Source organism: Xiphophorus couchianus, chromosome 16 (assembly GCF_001444195.1).
Source record: "Xiphophorus couchianus chromosome 16, X_couchianus-1.0, whole genome shotgun sequence".
Taxonomy (NCBI): domain Eukaryota; kingdom Metazoa; phylum Chordata; class Actinopteri; order Cyprinodontiformes; family Poeciliidae; genus Xiphophorus; species Xiphophorus couchianus.
Window position 1 is genome coordinate 15,361,728 of NC_040243.1, and position 22,494 is coordinate 15,384,221.

The window sequence follows — 22,494 nt, forward strand, 5'->3', positions numbered from 1 at the left end:
CTCACACAATTTTGTAAATTCTGTTAAAGCTGTCCAGTCTAGATCCTTTGTAATTAATTTTGACAGTATTAACTTACTACAATAAATACCATCCAAAAACAGTTCAGTTTGAGACATATTCATTTTTTTATGTGAACATGCAATTCAAAAATTTTATCAATCAAAACACAAATGCATAATTGATAAAATATATTTGATTAAAAAATCTCTAAAATCAAAATCATATTTCTGTAAACTTGTTCACTGACTTATGTCCTAAGATAACTTAGAGGACGCATTTTTATTATTAGTTTTTTTTTGTGTGGTAAATTTTCAAATCTATCCAGCATGTGATGGAATATGGCAAAATATAATCCTGTAATTATAATTATATTTGACAATTAGAAAAGAAAAACATTTCATACCTGAAGTGACGGTGACCATTGTCCCTTTTCCCCAATAGTCAAAAGCGTAGTAGTAACACAGTGATTAATCGGCTTACCTCTTAGTTTAAAAAGTTGATTTACTGATTGTGAACTTCAAAGTCTTTAACACTTCAGAATCACCTCTATTTTTTAAATCCATTTTAAAAAAATCAAAATTTAAGAAAAGATCATACATTTTAACAATATTATATTTGAGGGTATTGACTTGCTACAATATTTAACTCAAGTGAAGTTTGGAAGGATATTTCCAAAGTTCTCAAAAATAATCCTGATATCCCTGTTCACATGAACGTTGCATTTAAAAATTTGTCAAAAAATCAATTTTGAATTCAAGCATGTTCATAAAGTTATGATCCAACTTAATTTACAAGCGACTATTTTTTTTTCCATTTAAAACATTATGGCCAAATTAGAAACAATTTAATTTCATACCTGAAGTGATGACGGTGACTGTTGTTCCTTTCCCCCAATAGTCAAAAGCCTCGTAGCACAGTGATGGATATACTTAACAATGTACGTAAAAAGGCCCACATACTGATGGAGAATTTTCAATTCTTTAGCACCTAAATATTCTTAAGATTTTTTGAAATCCAATTAAACTTTCTAAAAAGCCACATTAGAATGCTGGTTATCGGGTTTAGCAATGTTCAATTTTAGGATATCTAGTTTTATGCAATTAAAGTTCACATTGGGTCTTAGAAAAAGTGATTTTGCAATTAATAAAAAAAAAAAATCTCCAAAATTATTTTAACATTTTAATCTGTTACTGAACGTTTGTCAACCTAATGAACAAGCCACACGACTTTATACTAACAATCCTTAACATTATTGTTGAGTGACAAAAAGTAACAAGAACTTTTTTTTAAATTTAAAATTTCCTTTGCTACTTAAAAAAAAAAATTGTTTCATACCTGAAGTGACGGTGACTGTAGTCCCTTTACCCCAGTAGTCAAAAGCACCGTAGCACAGTGATAAATTAACTTAAGTCTCAGTATAAAAAGCCTAATGGACTAATGCTGATCATGTAACTGTTTAACATTTCACCACTTTCACTATTTTATAAAATACATCTAAACTAATCTAAAGGGATTAACCCTAATTATCAGTTTTGCCAATTATACATTTGAGTAATTCCTTTTTACAGTAAATATTCTCCAAGTACAGTTAAGTTTGAGTATTCAGATACCGATATTACGTAGTAATTTGATAAAAATAAACTGTAAAAACACAGTGCAGTTTTTTAAGAGGTATAAATCTTACCTGATGTTACTGTTACCATGGTTCCTGCTCCCCAGTAGTCAAAAGCCCAGTTGTCACAGTAATACAGTTTGGTCAAACTCGCAACAAAAACCTATTCCAAATAATATCTATGCCTGTTTCCCATCTAGTACAAATCTGCCTAATGAATAATCAATCCACATGAATTTAACAACCATGAGGTTCAAATTTTGCCAAGTTTGAACACTGACAAAACAATATTGTTGTCTATTTATGTGCCAATTGTCATAACCCCATAAATCTGAAAATATCTACTTTTTTACATGTTACAAATATTGTTTGAAACTAGAAATAAAAGCTTTTCATACCTGAAGTGACGGTGACCATTGTTCCTTTTCCCCAGTAGTCAAAAGCGTAGTCACAGTAAAGCAATACTTAAACTGTCCCATACTAAAATATGTTCAAGGATTTACCTTGCCAGACAGCTTCATCAAAACATACCATAAATGTTTATCAAGTATAAAACAAGTTTAAAACAACATTATTTTCACCAAAGCTTTGAGTAAGCATCAAATAAATCCACAGATTATGAAGGGTTTTCCTGAAATAAGTAGACTATCTTGGAAACTCTATTTTAACAAAAAAAAATGGCTGAAAATCTTCTAAAAGCCAAATGTAAACATTACAGTGACCAAATAAGATCGACTTACCTGATGTTACTGTTACCGTAGTTCCTTTTCCCCAGTAGTCAAAAGCATTGTCACAGTATGATAACTTAACAGACCCAACTTACAAAAACAAGCAGTGGGAGTTTTCCACTGCCACTGGGATCCCAAACGTATTCGACTGAACAACTTAATAATTACAATATTTAATGTTGGAGAAAAACTGTTCATTTTAACCAGTTTTCACACTAACCTTCGTGTCTTCCCTTTAGGAATGAAAATAATGTCGTAGTTAAGCACATTCAATTTAGAGAAAATGATTTTTGTAGATGTTACAGATACACTTAAGGCTAAAAATAAGAAAAAAGTGAAAATAATTAAATGAAAGTATATCGATCAGAAGCTTTGTATTTTACCTGAAGTGACGGTAACCATGGTTCCTTTTCCCCAGTAGTCAAAGTAGTGGCACGGTGACAAATTACAATGACACTTTAATGCAAAAATATCCTGTCATCTAAAAATGAATATTTTGTCACCAGTACCTCACTATTTTCCACAGTTTTTGGTTGTGATAGACATACATTGGTTTTCACAGTAAATAAAACTACTAACCAGGATAAGTAATTAATTAAGAAATAAATATTCAATCTTATCAGCTTAACAGACATAAGGTTAGAACTTACCAGAAGTCACTGTGACTTGTGTTCCTTTCCCCCAGTAGTCGAAGTAGTCGTCACAGTGCTACATTGCAGTCTGTTTCTAATACAAATACAATAGCTCATGTGAATCAAGAAAAGAATAAATGTTCATGGGCATTTCGCTCTGTAGTATTTACTATCGTCTCCCTGGAGACATTTATTTCCTGAGGTCTGGGTTACATAAAATGATTACAGTTATTCAACAGGTCTTGCCCACTTCCTTTTTGCCTGATCTTATTGTCAACTTTAATTTGTCCAGTCTGTGCCAGGAAACTTCATATGAAAAGTCCTTTATAGTTAAAAAGTCAAACCCCTTCATCTAAATTCCAGATGTCCCTTACATGTACTATGCTTTGCAAACCTGTTCATTCACCTTAAAATCATTCATACTGAACCAGAATCTAGGATTATAATATATATTTTTTGTTTTTACAAAGAATAATCTGAAGTGAATCAAGCATGTATTCACTCTTTTTTATCAGATACATCCTCATTAAATCCAGTGCACTGGTCTGTAAATACAGTGCAGTTGTGTGTAATTTAACACTGGTATAAATCCAGATGTTCTGCAAAGGCCTGAAAGGTTTATTTGAGAACATTAGTGAACAAACAGCAATATGAAGACCAAGAAACCCAACAAACACATCAGGGAGAAAGTTCTAGAGAATGTGAAAGCAATCCCAAGATTGGAATATCTCACACAACTTTCCATTCCTTCATCCAAAAGCCAACAGAAAATCTACCGAGACATGGCCAGCAATCTAAGGTGAAACATTAGTCAAAACATCAATTTGTGAACAACAATGAGTGATGCACTCTACAAAACTCTGAGAAGAGGCAGGAAGAAACCTGTTGTTAAAAGAAACAATAAGAATCTTGCTTGGGATTTGAAGCTTGGAGTTTGTAATCCATGGAGAGAAGCAAACATGCGGACGAATGTGCAATGGTCATATGAGACCAAAATTGAAGTTTCTGGCTCACTTACAAAATTCTGTGTAAGAAGAAAACAGCTGGTTCAAATAGTCCAATACCTTCTAAGCATGTCAAAGTTCTGCAGAGGCCTGCTAATGAACTGTCATTTGATTCAGGTGAGTTGAACCATGGAAAGAACTAAATCAAGCAGGACACCAGTCCTTGAGGACGGGACTTAGAGTAAAATATTCAAAATCAAAATCACTTGGGAATAAACCAGCACCTTTCACAGATCTACGTAGACTTCTCTTATAGGAGTCCAGTGGTAACTAAATGTTTTACTGGCAGATGGATTTTCCATTAGTTTTTTAACTCACCAAGATGAAGGTTTTTCATTAAACCAACTGCTTTGTCTCCTTGACAGAAATATGTTAGTAACCAAGCTGATAGTATGTCCAGTTGGATTCAGACACATTAATGTGGAACTGTTGGAAAAACAAAAACTAAAGCAGTAGTTGACATAATTGGTGTTTTTTGCATAAAACACATTTGTTTTATAAAATGGGCAAAAAATTATTTTATTACACTTTTTTTTGTCCCTGAAGATCAATTCTTACTCCACTTGAAATTTCACTATGTGAAAAAAAAAAATCTATATTTAAATCTCAATGAGACAAATCTGCTTGGGCAACGACAATTTTTAACTTTTCAGTTAATTTGTCAATGTTTAGTCTGTAGGGGTGTATATGCAGACCCTTTGCAAGTCATTCAAAATTAACATCACAAACATGTCACAGCAGAATGAATTCACATCCACTGTTTACCAGGTACATGTCCAGAGTGTCTTCGCCCAGAACGTTAGCTGGAGATAGGCACCAGCACCTCCCAACCCCTCTAAGGGACAAGGTTGTTAGAAAATGGATAGATGGATGAATGTTCACCAGGTAGTTGTGAACTAAATTCAGGCTCTGATGAACTAGTTCACAATTATTCTGTGTTTTGGAAGGCATTTTGATCCATTCTATTTACCAACATCTCTCCAGAGACATGCGTTTCCTGTGGTTTGAATTGCATAAAATTATCCTTCTAACTGCTCACTTCCTCTTTGCCTGTTCTTATTGCCAACCTTTTAGTCCTTGCACTCTGCAGTTCTTTTACCCGAGAAACCCAATGATACGATAACACAATACACCTTCTTTTTCACCTTCTAATTTGATGCTCTGCAAACTGAAATGTTATTTTGTACCTGATTTTACATCCCCAAGCCAGTTAAAAAGTATCTTTAGTGGAACTCACAGCTTACCTGTGATTGTTCACAGTGGTAAACTGATCTTGTGGTACAAGATGTGAAATGGAAGCACAGTTGGTCCTCAAAAAAAAAAAAAGAAAACTATTATTCTTGACCTGGACTTGAAGTTGAGTTCTTAAAATGGGAGGTATTATTAATTTTTCAGGCACATTGGGACATTTTATCACACAATCAAAAACTATGTTACCTTCAGTTGTTATAAAATGCTGTACTTATCAAACATGAAATAGGAGAAATTTGACTTATTAATTTGATGTCTTGAATTTGGACCATCATCTTCTGATGACGGTTTCAGCTCGTCATCAGAAGAACTTCTCTCCATTAAGCTGTTTACAGCATTCTTAGGAGGGTTGGACTGAGAAGTAGTTTGTATGATGAGTTTGTATTGCAGTTCCACCAGGTGTTTGCTAATGGCTGCTGCCACTAGTCTGGGGGAACTGAGTGGGGAGGAGTGCTCTGTGAGGTGGAAGATTGATTTTAAGTCATTAAAACTTAACACCTCTAGCTCAGAACATCCAATTATTACTAAAGTAAGGGGTTATTTCACAGTTTTTACGAAATTTGGACTGTAAAAACAGAGTTTGCAAATATTTAGATCACATGTGTCAAACTCAAGGCCCGCGGGCCACATGTGGCCCGCTACGTCATTTTATGTGCCCCCCCCCTCCCCCACCGTTTTACAGCCCCATTGATTGACTTAAAATAGGTTTTGAGCACGAATTGACTACAAACTACATCTCCCATAATGCCTTCCGATTCTTACCAGCCAACATTACGGCTTCTCGCCACTAGAGTGCAACAGAGTCACCTCCAGCTGATTATTAATTTTCCCAGCGAATAAAACTGAAACACCGACAAGCTAACAAGCTAAAGAGCGAAGTTCCGTGATGTTTCAATCGAGGACTTTTACCGTCTCCTGTCCCCTGATTTGATGCCACAGCTTCGACTCCATGCAGCTCGTGTTTTGTCCACCTTTGGAAGCACCTATCTGTGCGAACAGATGTTTTCAATAATGAATTTAAACAAGACCAAGACCAGATCGCGCATTACTGACGGAAACCTGCACGCCATTTTGCGGATTGCCACAGCACAAGAACTAAAACCAGACATGGACGAACTGACCAGGGGAAAACGGTGCCAGACATCCGGCCAGAAAACATTGGTAAGCACAAACAAACTAAATTTAAATAGAATGAATGTAAAACCAAAACTCAGTATACTGGAATATGCATATAGTTTATTGATTTTGCATGTGTTTTGTTTATTTACAGAACACAATGAGGATGTGTGTGAGTTGGTGATGGGGTGAAGAGGGATCAGCTTTGTGTTCAAGGACAGGCAACGTCACCTCATTGTTTTGTTCTTATGTGAAATACATGTTCGTTGTGTAATAAATAACGAACAAGTTTTGTGAATGAAGTTGAGAGTTAATATCAAAACTTGTTTTTTATTCTTTGTCTGCTTATCTTTAAAGCAGACAAAGATTAATTTTCCCAGCGAATAAAACTGAAGCATCGACAAGCTAACAAGCTAAAGAGCGAAGTTTAGCTGAGCAGTTTAAAAATACTGAGCATATTTTTAAACTGCTCAGTTTAAAAATGTAATTTTTAAACTGAGCAGTAATTTTACATCCATGCAAACTCAAATGAAATATTTAAAACTTGAATACATAAAATCAGTTAACAATATGAGGTGTTGTTTAATTTATTTTTAACATTGTATTTCATACATTTATGCTAGGGTTGCCCAAGTCTAGTTTTCCAGACCTATCACTGCAACTTTAGATGCGTTCCTTCTCTAACACACCTGGATCATTGACTCATTCATTGGCCTCTACAGAACTGAGTTGCCGCTAATGAGGGAAGTCAACTTTTTGTCTGGGGTATGTTTTAGCAGGGACGCATCTAAAAGTTGCAGTCTGGAGGACTGCACTTGGGCATTCCTGATTTATACCGTCAATGTGGCCCGTTGAGGGTGGCCAATATGCTGAAGTGGCCCTTGGTGAAATTGAGTTTGACACCCCTGATTTAGATCATGACGTCATGATGTCATGACATTGCATTTGGAACCTGACCTTTGCCAGCTCATTTGAAACCATTGTATTACTTGGTCCTGATTTCTTTGCACACATATGCTGTTATTTAACCAAATTCCAAACAGCACAGATTCAGATTTAAATGCTTTCAGAAAACAGAAGTGGTACGAACAAATTTGTCCAGTTTGTCAAGTGGAATTTCAAGACAACTTCTATGCTGTTGTTTAGGCAATAGCAGGATAGTTGCTTATATGATGAGCAGGGAACAAAGCTAGAAGTAACTGAACACGTTAAGTTACGAGTGAATTCCTCTGCTCATCTTGGTCTGATGGAAATATAAATGAAAACTAACACAGCGATTAAGATTAAGATCAAGATCAAGGCCATTCACATGACTACATGAATGCATGTGAAGACTGTTACATTAATAACAGTCCTTGCATGTATAGAAGAGTGAAATCAAGTTGGCACAAGTAACTGGGCACACACATCGTTCAACCAGACATAAACCTATACACATATTTTGTTTTCAAACTCCACTGAAGTTTATTTCACACTTCAGGTTGCAACAAAATACACTACAAACCATCTTTACAGTGAAACACTTTTGTGTAGCTGTTTTTTTTTTCTTCATTCCGCGTCCCACAGGGGACAAGTCCCACACTTAGGGAATTACTGCTTTAAGGGTTAAAAAGGTTATTGAATCGAGGGTCAACTAGTGAGTTACAAGATGCAGTTTCTGATTAGTATTGTGTAGAAAATGGAACATATATGTGGAGGTTAATTAATGCTAATGCTAGCGGACTTTGTACGTGTGTTGAGCTAGCTGAGAAACAGCTAAAAAACTACTGATTTCACTTTTAACTTATTGTATTTTGGACCTTTTGGAACGTTTCTCACACGAAATGCATTATTTTGGTCTCCTTATTTGTTTTACTGTTTGTAAAATGGACATTTCTCTATGAGTTATTGCAAAAACCAGAGAAAGCATATCGTTATGACTTTTGATAAGTAATGGCTGCCTATGTGTGAAACATAAACACAGCATTAAAGGGGCAATGTACCTTTTTGTAGTTAAAGTAGAGGTTTTTGTGTAAGGCATAAAATGTTGTTATTCTGTAAACACGTGCCAGGTAATACGTGTTCTCATATAGTTGTTGTATAGGTTACTATTTACTGTTTAAACATTTTACTTAAATTGGAATATCTATTTATTGAATTTCAGTAAGAAGCCTCAAGACAATTCAGTAACTATGTTTACAAAAGACAGCTCCTTTTGATCACTTTAGGCAAACTTTGTAAACATTTGTATGAAAAGCTATTGGACAAGCCTTTAACTCAAGTATTGATGCTGTGTTGTTCTACTTTTATATTAGATATTAATTAGGAGAAAGCATATTTCATAAAAAGAATGCTTTCATGAAATGTGTTTTGAATTTAGGATTTTTCCTGTTAGGAGACTGATAACGAGGAGATCTAAGAACTTTTCCAAACGTGTTAACTTTGTTGGTTTAAGAACAAAGCTTTTAATTTTATTGCAGTTTAATACACACGAATTCCCATTTTTGCCTCAGTGACATGGTGTGTTACTGTCAGAGCTCCTTAAATTTTAGTTTGGAGCTTCTGTTTCTCATTGACATGTGGAAGCACCTGCTGTGGTGAAATATTTCCTGCAGTGTTACATAAATAACCCACTGTAAGGATGTTAACAACCACAAGTCCATGATGTACACATGTGTTGATACTTAACATTTAAACTTGGCTGTATTGCATTACTAATTTGTAATTGTTTGATATTTAAAAATGAAAAAATGTGGCCAATTTTAATGAACTACTGAGTTGACTGAGAAGATTGACTTGTCCTGTTTAACTAACACAATACATAAGTTCACCTCAAATATGAGTTTAATATTTCATGTTTCAAAAATTATTTTGTACACAACAGAAAAGAAGATTTTCTTTTCAGGCAACATGTAATTTAAACAAACAAAATTGTATTATTCCATATGAAGTAGATTGGAGTCCATTTTTCACAAACTGCAGCTAATTGTGGACCATACAATTTAAGGAGATGATTTTGTATTGGTGTTTCTCACAGTGGTAGCCACCATTTACACAATGATTTATACTCATACAAAAACGTTTGCCTCATTTAGTGAACTGGTCATATTTTGAGTTAGGAAACTTCTGGAAAATTTTGATGAAAATTGACTCTTAATTTACTACTTTTCAAACTTAATTAGATAGAGCTTTACAATAATGAAACAGTATGTATGTATTTATCAAATTAAATTCAAACAGCCTTTTTTTCAAATTGTGCAAAGGCAGTGTTTTGGGAATCATTTTTTAAAGTTTATTAATGATTAAAATCTTATTATTTTCATTTCGTCTTTACATAACCAAGAAAAGTGCTAATTAAAAGAGCCCATATCAGTCAATCTAATTCAAATTTGATTATACAAATCTGATGTATGATCTGTATCCAGTACAATCAGATATTGTACACCAGATTCAGTAAAAAGAATGTCTATCTGTAAAAGAGCAGATTAAATTGAACCCAATACAATATTTATTTCTTAGGATAAGTTTATGTTTTATGATCCACTACTAGTGTATACACTGTGGTCAAACACTGTACAAGAATATATCCCTGAATGCTATTACCCGACCCTTTTCCTACTTCTTTAAATAGGCTTATGACACAAATTGATTTCAGTTTATTAGTTTATTTTGTTATTTGACTTTTTCAGAATATTTCCATAGATTTTTATAAACATTCTTACAAAGTGTAAACGGACAGAAACGCGCAAAGTTTTCCTTCAACGATAGATTTCAGGCATGTACTGAGGCATAAAATAGCTCAATATCTGTAGTTTGAAACATAGAAATTATTGGTTGTGTAAAACGTTTTCTTCTTTAGGCAGGAGGTTTTTGTCACAGAGTAAATCACTGTGGTTGCCGTAGTACACAGTAAAATGATCCTATGCAAAAACTCCTCCCTTCACTCTGACTTATATTGACAGTGCATGGTTCTTTTAAATGATGGTGCTTACATTTAGGCATAGTAATTAAGTAATAAATAGTAATAAAACAAATATTACAACAACAATAAAGTAATCTGGTTGAAATGACATTGTATATGAGAAGAAAATGTTACATACAATGAGCAATTTCTACATTTAATAGAAATGTAACTCAGAGCTCAAACTAAACGTGATTTCTAAAGTGACAATGTCGTTTTCTCTTGTTTTCTGTTTGCCAGGAGGTTTTTGTCATAGAAGACATCACTGTGGTTGCTATACTGCACTGTGACACAACCCCAGACAAAAACATCCCTCTGTACACTGGATACAGTAATCTGAATACCATTTTTTTACCATTGTAAAAAAAATGTTAATTTTCCAAAAGAAATGTCAGACAAACGTGACAAAGAGCTACAAGTAATGCAGTATACGGTAATCTTATCTTTGCTGTTACTAGGATAAAGTTTATAGAGATGTACATTGTATTTAAAAAGACATGTTCGTATTGTGTAGGTTTTTGTTTGGACTGCCTGAATGAAAATTCACAGAATATAAAAGCAATCTATTATCTCTTTTATGAAATCCTTGACATTGTCAGTTTTGCTTCCCTGACAAATTTTACAAAAATCTAATCAGACAAAAATGTTGCTAGAGATATAATGTTTACATCCTATGCCAAAGATCTATTAAAAAGTAAAATAAAATAAAAACCAAGCATGGTTAATTTTATTAGCTAATAGATTTGTTAAACTACTTAATTGATCATTTGATCAGCTGTGTCAATTTGTAAGATTTTGTTAATGGAGATTGTTCCTTTTTCTTTTTTCAAAAATGGTTTTGTGTTTTATGCTAAACATTGGGACCCTTGCATGCTACCCATGCAAGTTCTGATGTGTAGCAGTTTTTTTCTTTTACTCTCTCTCAATAATTATTAATTTATGGATGTTCAGCTAAGGCTCATCCAATGGCTTATGGAGAAATTCACTTAGTGAAACTGGAGAAAAAAACGTTTGTGTACTAATTCTTCACATACAATGAATTTGAACCTCAAAGGAAACATGTTATATCCTGAATTATACATAGAAAAGTTTAGCAGAGGGTTACTGATGTGTAGAATCCAGCTCTATTGATTTTGTTTCAGATCCATCCCATCCAATTCAATTCCACTTTCTTTCTATTTCAGCTAAATCCAGTGATCAAATTAGAACATGGCTAAATTTCACTTGTTTAGAAGTCTTTTATTAAAATTTGCCAATACAGACAATCAGCTGATTGTTTAAAATAAATAATAGATTGTTTTTGCCATACATCAGGTTTTTGCTATAGAATGTTTCACTGTGGCTGCCACTGTATACACTGTAGCTCAGCACTGAACAAAAACTTCTCTCTGAACTTCCTGTTTTCCCCCAACATAACTTCTGACCCAACCTAAGATTCAGTTTTTTGTGCTTATTTCATAATTCAGTTATAAATAATTCAGTTTATTCTAAGTTTTGTTCAAAAATAAAGTGCTTGATATGCTTTAATGTAAAGAAAAATTGAGAGGTTTGTTGTCCTAAACATTTGTACACAGAAACTCTTGTTTTATTCATGTGTAAATTGTGATAAAATTTAATCAAAATGGATTTGCTTATCATTAATTGTACCCGACCTTTGATATGTTAAATCAAACTGTTATCTTTAAGATGATACTGCCGATAGTTTTATTATCAGGTATACTACCTGCATAGTGTGTTTAGGTTACCACTGATTGTTAAACCAGCTACAGCAACCTCACCTCTACCGAAGTTCAGTCAGATTTTGTATACCATGTAGAAATATTGCATTTTAATGCAACTGTAAAACCACACTTTATAATTGTTACATTAGGTGCTATCTAAAGCAAAAATGACATTTAAGATATTTAGAAAAACATGATTTAAAATTTCACTTAAGTTATCTACCATACATTGCTATCTCTTTAGTAGTAATGTCTTAACACGTTGTCTTAAATTAATTTGATTCATTTCCAAACAGCAGCGAAAAAATACACTGTGGCCTGATTCAATACTTTGTGTCCAAGCTATTTGAGTCTTTGGCTTTCAGTGAACAGCGTCAGTTTTGGACGCTGTTGACCCTGTTGTGGTGAAGAAAGTTTCCTGTGTGTTGCATAACTATTGAGAAGAAAGATGGTTGTCAACCACAAGTGCAAACATATGTACACATTAAATATCAAAGAAATAAAACATTTTCTCCATAATAAAACCAATTGTCAATGACATACTTGAACTTATTGTCCAGTTGGAACAGGATCTTAGTGAGTAGTTTGACAATAAGTACAATTTTGAGCAGCACACCTCTGAGTTAAATGGAGTCTTGTTTTCATCAGCTAAGAAAGATTAGACCTATTTAAACTCTTCTTCATTTGAGGAAGTTTTATTTATCGCTTTATTCTGCCTCCTTTTAAAGCTCATGAATAGCAAAGCTTTGGTAAAAAAAAAAAAACATTTTGAAATGTTTGACAGATTCATTTTATAAATGGTAATTTGATGTAATTATCTACAGTGTGCTTGTATTTATGAAATAGACAGACTGACACTTTTTGAAAGCTTTGGCCTAAATTGGGTTTTTGTATTGCCGTTTATCACTGTGGCCGCTACCCCACACAGTGACATGTGACCATACAAAAACCTTTCAAGTGCTCCTGTTTGTACATTCAGTAGTCATGCACCATGATAAAACCTTAGTTAACTTAATATATATATATTGTTGAAAATTAAACTTTTTGACTAAGGTGTCTTACTTTTGCTTTTTATATGTGCTTTATAACATTGGATGGATGGATAATATATATTATCATGAAACTTTATGAAACTTTTGTTGCACGATGGTACTTTTTTATGCTGTGCCATTTATCATTTCAAACTTATTTATATAAAAAGGTTTTTCATCACAAGATGTAACAAAACTGTATTGTTATTCCTTTCCATTCAATTATATTAACCAACTGATCATCTTTCATTTTTCACAAACTCTATTTGTGGAGAGGATTTTGTATTGGTATTTCCCACTGTGGTAGCTGCTATAATACACAGTGGTCCATACTCATACAAAAACCTTTGCTTGTTCATTTCATGCTGTCTAGGTGGTATTAGATTGTACCAGTGTTTTCTGTATGCAGTGATAGTAATTTTCTCTGTTAATGTCACAGAGCATATCAGTGTGGTAGTCATAGTACACTGTGACACAGACCAACACAAAAACTCCTATTTCACACTGGCTGTTGTAAATTCCCCTTAGTTTCTTTTTCTATGTTTGAAACATGAATTAAAAACTGAACAGAAGAGCAAACAATGACTTAAGAGAGAACAAATTATCACTCCATCAAAACTGTAACCATGTATTTTTGTTGTGGGAAGAAACTGAAACAGGCTGGTTTTCAAGCAGCTTTTTAAGTGGCAGGAGGTTTTTGTCACAGAGCTCACCACTGTGGCCGTTATAATGCACTGTGACACAATCCTGTTCAAAAACCCTACCTCACTTTCTGGCTGCAATACTCTGAGTGTCGACTTCAGCCTTAATAGTTTACAGATTCAACCTTATGGACATATTAAGCAGCCCTCTGAATGATTCGATGAAATCTAACTGTTAAAATGATCTTTACATTTTTTAATAGATATCTAGATTTAAGCTGCAAGAATTTTACCAGATTTAAGAAGTTGGTGAGTGAGTATTTAATGCTGCTCTAAGTGTGTCAAGTTGTCCCACCCTGTTGGTTAAGATATTTACTGTTAATATAGGTTTTGATTTGTTATATATTCACAGAAGTTTCATATTGTTTTCTTTTTTTAATCATAATTTTCATTTTTAATATACAAAATTATTTGTTCCAAACAGGTTTTTGTACTGATGTTTGTCACTGTGGGTAGTCTCCCACTGTGACTTGTGGCCATTCAAGAACCTGGACATGGACAGTTCACTAGATAAAATAGAAATCATTTTATTGTCATTTGCTCATAACTGCCCAAAAAACAAAAACTGGGCAATGAAATTTATACTCCGAAAACTCCCTACAACATCACTTTAAAAACCTCACATAAATTATGTGAAATTCATCAAATAAAAAAGAGAAAAAAACACTTTCAGTAAAACACCATATGCAAGCTTTAATGAACTTAAATCCTCATTTTCTCTTTTGTCTTTTCAAATAATTATTCCCATAGGTCTGCACATTCTATTCTTTTTGCAGGCATTTTGCATGTTCTGTGGATGGTGCACTTCCTCTACTCAGGCTGCCTCTCGCAGTCCAAAAATATGACTGAAAGGTTAATTGGTTGCTCTAATTTCTCCTTAGGTATGAGTGTGTGTGCACTCATGTGTGCACCCCCTCGTGTGTGCACCAGTCCATCACACCAGCCCTGTGATGGACTGGTGACCTGTCCAGGGTGTTCCACCTCTAAGCTAAAGACACTGCATGGACGAGTGGTACAGTGGATGAATGAATATTTCTAACATTAATCATCAAAAGTCAAATACCACTGTCCTGTAACACTGATATGTCACAACACTTATTTCAAAAGACAGCATTTTAAGATTTAATATTTATTTTTAAATGTTTGCACTCATCTTTCTTGAACATTCATTAATGTTCTTAATCCAAACTTTCTAAAATTCCGTTCACATGTACTTGTAAGATATTTAAAATTGAACAACTATTTGATTTCAGAGGTTTTTGTGCATTCATGTGTGGTACCACTGAATGCACAGTGATGCATATCCATAGAAAAATATTGACTGGCATACTGATTGCCAATATTTTCTGTTTATACAAAGGAGCAATAGATATTGTTTTTGTCTTCTTACATGAAATTTCTTTCAGATTTCAATAATAATAATAATAATAATAATAATAATCTTGACTTTGTCAAATAGTTTTGCTTGTGAAATTATTATAAGTTTCCATTATCAATAATTTGTCATTTCTGGGGGACTTAGTGGGAATAAATGTCAAAGACAACCAGCATAAATATAAATCTCCATGTCAATGCAAAAACATAGTTTAAATCTATATCAAAACTAACAAGTCCTATACAGACAAGAAATCACAAAAATGCAAAAGTAAAATTAAAAAGTTGAGAAAAGATGATCAGGATCTGACATGGAGTAGCTGATGATCTAAGGAAAGGAGGGAGGAAGTGAACAAGACTTGGTACAATTAAAATTAACTAAACACAAAAGGATCACGAAAAGAGGATTTTGTATTGCTGTTTCACACTGTGGTAGCTCCCATATATACACACTGGTTCCTGCTCATGCAAAAAGCATGCCTACTTTTGACAATCTTTTACATGCATTATTATTTTTAGTTAAATATGACTTTTTGTGCATTTTATTCATCTTTTGACAATAAAGTGCCAGGGGAGTTTTTTTGTTTTGTTTGATATTTAATTATTAAACTTGTTTATGTTCCAGGTCATGTTTTTTGACTGCAAGTCTACCTTTTGAAAGTTTTATTTTTTTGTTTCATATACAAGTTTGATATACTAGTTTTTCACCTTTTGATCTCCTACAAAGTGCTTTAAAATACGACCTTTGTTATTGCAGGGAACAATGACAATGACTGGTTCTGTGGATTCTTATCATTTTCAGATTAAATTTGATTCCAATCAGTTTGATGCCAGTTCATAGAAAATATCAAGGCGCTACATGATATAATGCAGGGAAAATAAATCTATATGGATTATAACTTATTATTTAGTTCTGTGCATTCAAGTCAGTTTATACATATTACACTTTAGATATTTTGTTCTTAGATGTCAAAAGTTATTTTTACTACTGTGGCCACTATGCAGTGTGGTATGGCACAGTACAAAAACCTCTAAAACCTACTGTAAAGCATTTATTTTGCTTCACAACTATGTTACTACTTTTATAAATATATATATATAAATATATGTATAAACCTATGAAGCTGCTTAGAATTGTTATAATTTTACATTATGACATTATATAATAATTAAGTTTAGTTTTATACATGTATGAAAGTATTCACATAATAGAATATCAGCTCTTAAGTCAATGCAGGTTTTTGTACTGACATTTACTACTGTGGCTGTTAACTCACAGTGAGTGAAGGCTGTTCAAAAACCATGACATAAAATAGTGCAAACTTTAATGACGGTTGGTCCTTTTCCTGTAAACACCGTACAGTACACACCATGAGAAAGTTTTGCTGAGCTTTAAAACCTTTATTTTCTTTCTTAAAATGTTTTGAGATATTTGCAGTATTACAGCTTGTGCTTTTCTGAAGTTCTAAGTCAATAAGTCAGCACAGTTGTGGTAGGACAGAAATCTTTTTTATCATTTTCAATAACTGTGAATCAATGTATCCAACTCAGTGATATAATCCAAAGCTATTAACCAATTTTCAGAAAAAAGATACATCCCACAGTCTTGTAACATGTCAAGACATTATGCTTTGACAATTTTGTGTCAAAACATAATGTTATTGTGGTGAATGTTATGTTACTTCAGTGCTTTTCAATGCGCTACAAATGTTGTTGTATATGGATTTGGTTAGATGGCCTGTTTTTTTAAATTTTAGTTTATACATAACAAAAGCACATTTATAGTTGCATATTTACTCTTTTTATTTTTGTATTGTTGATATATGAAACATGCCTTGTATCCCAGAAAAAACATGCTCCAGTCTGAATGTGTGAATCAATCCCAGATTGAATGAGAATAAAGTCACTGTTTTGAAGTGGTTGTTTTCCGTCATCATGCAGCATCCAACAGTATTTTTATGATGATTTGCACTGAGAGACCTGCAGATGTCAGCACAAGCAAATATTTTATTTTAGACCTTATCTCCCCTTCACACAGAAAACACACTGGTAACAACAAAAGGAGTTAAATAATTTTGACATTTTTTTGTCTAAACTTATTGTTCCAATGGAGTCTACCACAGAAAGATTTAGATAAAAAAAAAAAATCTCAGTCAATCAACAAAACAAAACAAACACATAAGAAAGTTAGCTACCCATACTTTCCAAATTTGGAAAAAGAAGAACAATCATTTAAAGGAGCCCACAAAATACAGCTAGATATGGTATCACATTTCTAGTCAAAAGTCAAAACACACAAAGCTCAAAACACAGCAAACAGTTTCCCTGGACAAAAAACCCCCGATAACAACAACAAACTTTGGGCAGACAATGCAATAAAAAAGGACAATACATGAAACACTCACAACAAACTCCTGACTCTGCTTGGATTATAAGGTTCCCGAATCCACTCTGATCAATCACCTGAAGAAGAAAAAGCGAAAGTACATCTGAGCCAAAATCACCAACAGAGGGCGCTCATGTAACATGCTTCAACAGTCTGCCATATGAACATCATTCTTTAATTGACAATGACCTCAAAAGTCATCAAGCTTATACTGAAAGCCTAGATTCTATGCTGTTAAGGCTGGAATATATTCTCTGAGGAAAATGTATAACTTTAAATTGGAGTTTAGCATTATTTAGAGAAACATACAGTACACTGCTGACAATAGGGCCTATTATTTGCATCCTATGGCAGAAACAAAATATTTGACATGCAGTGTATTTTGTTGAGTCTTGATTTATTTATGATTGATAAACTCTTAACAGACTACGTGTGTGAGCTGCAACAAAATTTCAGGATGTTGTGAGCACTTTTTTTGTATTATTATTGTATTTATTTATTTTACAATTTTAGAGCCTGTATTATTTCCTTTTCGCCTTGCCAACAATTATCTGGATAACAGATTTTTGCTAATGTTTCTTTGGAACAAATATTGTATCATTTTGTACATCTCTTGAAATAATGAATCAACAATCATTTAAACACACAATTTAAGAGTCATTTTGTACTTCTGTACATATCAAGGAAGAACCTATGGGTTTCAAAAGCCTCAAGTGACATATTAAATTATTTAAAGGATTATAAAAATTTTCCTCACATATAAAATTTGCAATGAATATTTCTACTTGACTGTGGAGTGAACTCAAAGTCAGCTTCGGCATAAGCAAAGTAAGCTATTTTTTCAGACATCCTGCAGTCTTGAGGTCAGAGGAGCACTTCAATTCTAATAGCATCTGCTGATATCATTTGAATAGTTAGTTGAAGAACATAAAAAGCAGCACCAAGTCTGACTAAAACTGTGTTGTTATACAGTCACCGTTAAAGATTAAAAAATGGAAAGAAATTTTGTTGAATGTGCAATACAGTTGGGATCACAGGAGAGGTCGTTGGTGTTGGGTTAGTATGAACTTTACTTACTATGTGAATCATTTTGTGCTTGGGGACATTCTGATACTGGCAGATGTGAATGTTGCTTCAAGGAAATGTATTTATAGCTGTAATAGTGTCTACAAAGTTTCACTTCAGCAGGTGTGGTCTCAGGGGTGCAAGGAGCCGGGGAGTAACTTTTGAAAGAATACCATGAAACATAAAACATATAGACATTTGCAAAATGCCAATTGTATTTTCGATTTTACTCAGTTTTATCTGATATTTGTGTTGACACAAAAACAATAAAAGCTACTGATAATGAATGTAATTATAGGAATTCTTTTTAATTAGATATTTATTTGGTTATATTTTTTCTTTAAATCACCCACAAATCTGCATTATCAAATTTCTTTTTTTGTGTTATGTTAACAACAGTGACATTTTCTGAATTATAAACAGTAAATTAGGACATTTCATGAAGACAGAGGCTTTGCATAGGCTAAAAACATCTTCTAAATTTTCTTTAAAATTTTCTGTTTACTACTCGATATTGATTCAACTCTGTTTCTTTATCCGATATCACTACTAATGATTTCTTAGAATGGACACCAGGGTTGAAAAGAACAAATACAATACAACAAATACAAAATGCTACTGTCTGGTGTGTTATATACAGCTTTAGGTCACTGTTTGTTTTTTTGTCTGATGGGGTTTTTGTTTTATTGTTCAGAACATGACCAACAACATCAAAAACATAAAGTCTTCAACAAACACAGCATGCTGCATGTAATGGCAGTCAAATTTTAATTGTAATGTGAACAAACATGCAAATCAAAATGTCCTAGTTTCAAGTTTAACAGTATAGTTATTTTTGTCTTATACAAAAATACATTTTATTATGAAACTATTTAAAAAAATATTTAAATGTCATTTAAAAGTTGCAGGATAGCATCTCTGGAGGCCTGGACTGAGGCCGTCCTCATTCAGATAGTAAAAAATAGGAAGCATGTAGGAAATAAAAGCATTCATATGAACTGGTCAAATAGCAGAGAGATGATATATTTTGAAGCTGCTGGCTGCCCCAAGAATGAGACAAATAAGAAACATTTATGTTTCTGTCTTTTCATGTCTGTGACTCTAACATTGAAGGCATTATTTGTTCTAGTAACTTACTATACATAACTTGACATGAGAAAAAAATGTTGTATTTTTTTTTTTTGACATTTGCTTTGAATTGTATTTTTTTCATTTTCTGCTAAATGTCCCACATTTACTGCTCTTGATATCAAACGCTACATTCTTCTTTGTTATTTAAGGTTAATAAGCCAGTACAAAGCTCAATCCTTAATTTTTTAAGGAGTTTTTGTTGCGTGCACAGAGTATGACCAACAGATTCAAGGTCAAACCACACAACCTATGTTTCAAGAGAAAGTTTTAAGCTGCTATACCAAACATCTATGAGCAGAATATGCATGGTCTTCTTTTGCCCTATGGGGCAAGTATTAATGATAAAGAATATTTTTTGTTGTTGTTCTAAACTCAAATTACTGCCAGTAACTTTTCTCAGCGGTTTCAGATTATTTTACTGCAACTTTACCTTTTCTCCCAATAATTTTAAAATTTACTTTAATAATAAAAATTTTTTTCTTCCATTTTTAAAAAAAAGTCACTTTCCATTAGTAGAATGGAAAAAAAAATGCAAATATACCACAGTTGACAGATGTTCTTTCCAGGAAGTTTAATTTTGACAGTTTCAGCAAAGTTTAAACTGAGGTCCCAGAGGTACAGAAGCACATTCAAACTTCTGTCTAATAATTTTATTTACAAAACCCCTGAGACACCAACCTTTAACTGACAGAATAAAGAAATGAGAAGAAGGGATGCACTCAAGTGAGATAAAAGTTGTCTTTGAGTGAAAGCAAAGACAACTTTAAGCATTGTTAACATAATTACAATCTCAATACAGAATGAAGTAGCACCGAAAACATTTATTCTCAAGATCATGAAAACACATACTATACATCGAAAACAAAATTATGGTTCATTTCTCTATATCAGTAATAATAAGAATTTTCTAAAAAGTAGCTAGAATACATTCAAACATTTCATACATAATAAAAAGTACATGAAATACTGAAAAACTCTTGCAGATATTCTGCGGTCATTCATTTCTGTTTTGCACACCTGAACCTTTATTATTTCTTCATCTGAAAACAAAAGGAGGAAAAAATTAATAAATTAGAAAGAAATTATTCTCAAGATTACTGCCGTCATCAAATAGGTTCTTACTATACATGTAACACAATTTTGAGTTAGATAAATTATTCTTAAGGCTCGCTTGTGAGTATGGATCCATTTTATTCATAATGAAGTAAATGCAGAGAAAACCTCTTCATGTTTACCTGAACAAGAATGAAAATCATGTTATAGGTGAGAGAGAAGATGAAGAGGAAGACGAAGGAAGAGGTTGTGGACCACAAGCCGTTGAAGTCATCTCCTTCAGAGAGATTATCTATGCAACTTAAGGCAGTTGTCATATTTGAGTCTGAGGGAAAATGTAAAAAGAGGAAACAAAATTGTGGGTGATTAGATAAGTTTTGTATTGCTACATATAAGATTTTTGAAATATCAGATTTCAGTGATTGAGCACTACTAAGCAAAAAGCCTGTTAGAAAACAAGTCATTCATATGGATTGAGAATTCATTTTCATTTGTTTTGCTTGTGTTCATTCATTCACACACAGACCAAAAGTCTCCATGCAACATTTATTTGGACGAGACAGCACGCTCATTAAGCTGTTCACAATACGACGAGGACAATTTAAAACTCATAAGACGACAAAGAAACATAGGTGCAGGAACAATGACATTATAGAGCACACAGCTTTACAACATAAAATTCATTAAAAAAAAACAAAAAAACAAGAGCAAACAACATGCAGGCACAAAACAGCATGCTTAATCTGATCTTAGCATTCACATGAGTTACCCGAGACACTCGACAACTCATGAGGTTTCATTTTTCCATTTGCAGGCCAAACATTGCAGCTGAACTTGTTTGTGCTCTCCCAGTTATTCTTGCTGATGGTGTAAAAGCTTGAAACTAGGTAAAGACTGTTGTTGATCTTCTGTGGGGGCAAGTTGATGCCATTAATGTATGTTCCAGATTTAGGTCCAGAAGCTTCTAACCAGGCGATGTAGTAATCTTGCAGCACTGAACTGGTGACTAAACACACCAGAGTGACTTCGTTTGTGTTATTTGAAAGCTTGTGGACTTGAACATCGGGTATTGCGTTACCTAAAAGAAATTTACAATTTATTTGGAAAACAGAAATGAAGATTATAATTTTTATGACAAACATATATTTCATGTTTGTACATTTATTACTCTCAAAAAATAATCCATTAAATTTAGATGGCATACCTCTGTTGACATCAAGACTCTCAGTAATTGGTGCCATGTCATCTCTCGTGGCAACACACTGCACCTTTTTAACTTTCTTCCATTCATCAAAGCTTCGAATTAACGTACTGCTTTCACTGTGTGCTTCATTATTATTGGCCACTGGCTGTCCATCAATGTACCACTGGATTTTAGTATTAGATACAGTAGCACCATCCTGTCCAGTAATGATGCATTTTAGCTCTGCTTGTTTATCTTTAAACATCTTTTTAGGATTCGGAGGGTTCAGTGTCACTGTAAAAGATGCTAAATGAGAAAGGGGGGAAAAAAGAAAATGTGTTTAGGCATTGAGATTTTTTTTTTTATTGATAACAAGTAAAATATAAAATACTTAATTATTATGTAATTAGAGAGACTGTATTTTTAGTTTACTTTCTAATAATTAATAATAAACAGTATGCAGTACCTTTTGAGGCCTTTTTTGCGTAATTTTGTCCTGCGTGAGTCACCTCACAGGTGTAAACAGCCTTACTGTCCCATTCTATTTTGTTGACTTCTAAGATGC

General features: G+C 33.3%; 1 protein-coding gene across 6 annotated transcripts in view; it reads right to left on the reverse strand.

Annotated features, from left to right (window-relative positions):
- LOC114159458 (uncharacterized) overlaps positions 1-22,494 on the reverse strand; it is a 259,878-nt gene that overhangs the window by 12,729 nt on the left and 224,655 nt on the right. Inside the window, exons 3-4 of one of the 6 annotated variants that reach the window (XM_028041434.1) lie at positions 11,627-11,634; positions 2,992-3,041 (exon numbers count right to left, since the gene is read on the reverse strand). In XM_028041434.1, coding sequence (XP_027897235.1) covers positions 2,992-3,041; positions 11,627-11,634 — 58 coding nt within the window. Of the gene's footprint in view, positions 1-404; positions 458-857; positions 907-1,685; positions 1,771-2,011; positions 2,071-2,724; positions 2,800-2,991; positions 3,042-11,626; positions 11,635-22,494 lie in introns of those variants that run through there. The other 5 variants (XM_028041437.1, XM_028041436.1, XM_028041439.1 and 2 more) reach the window with 5 other exon arrangements.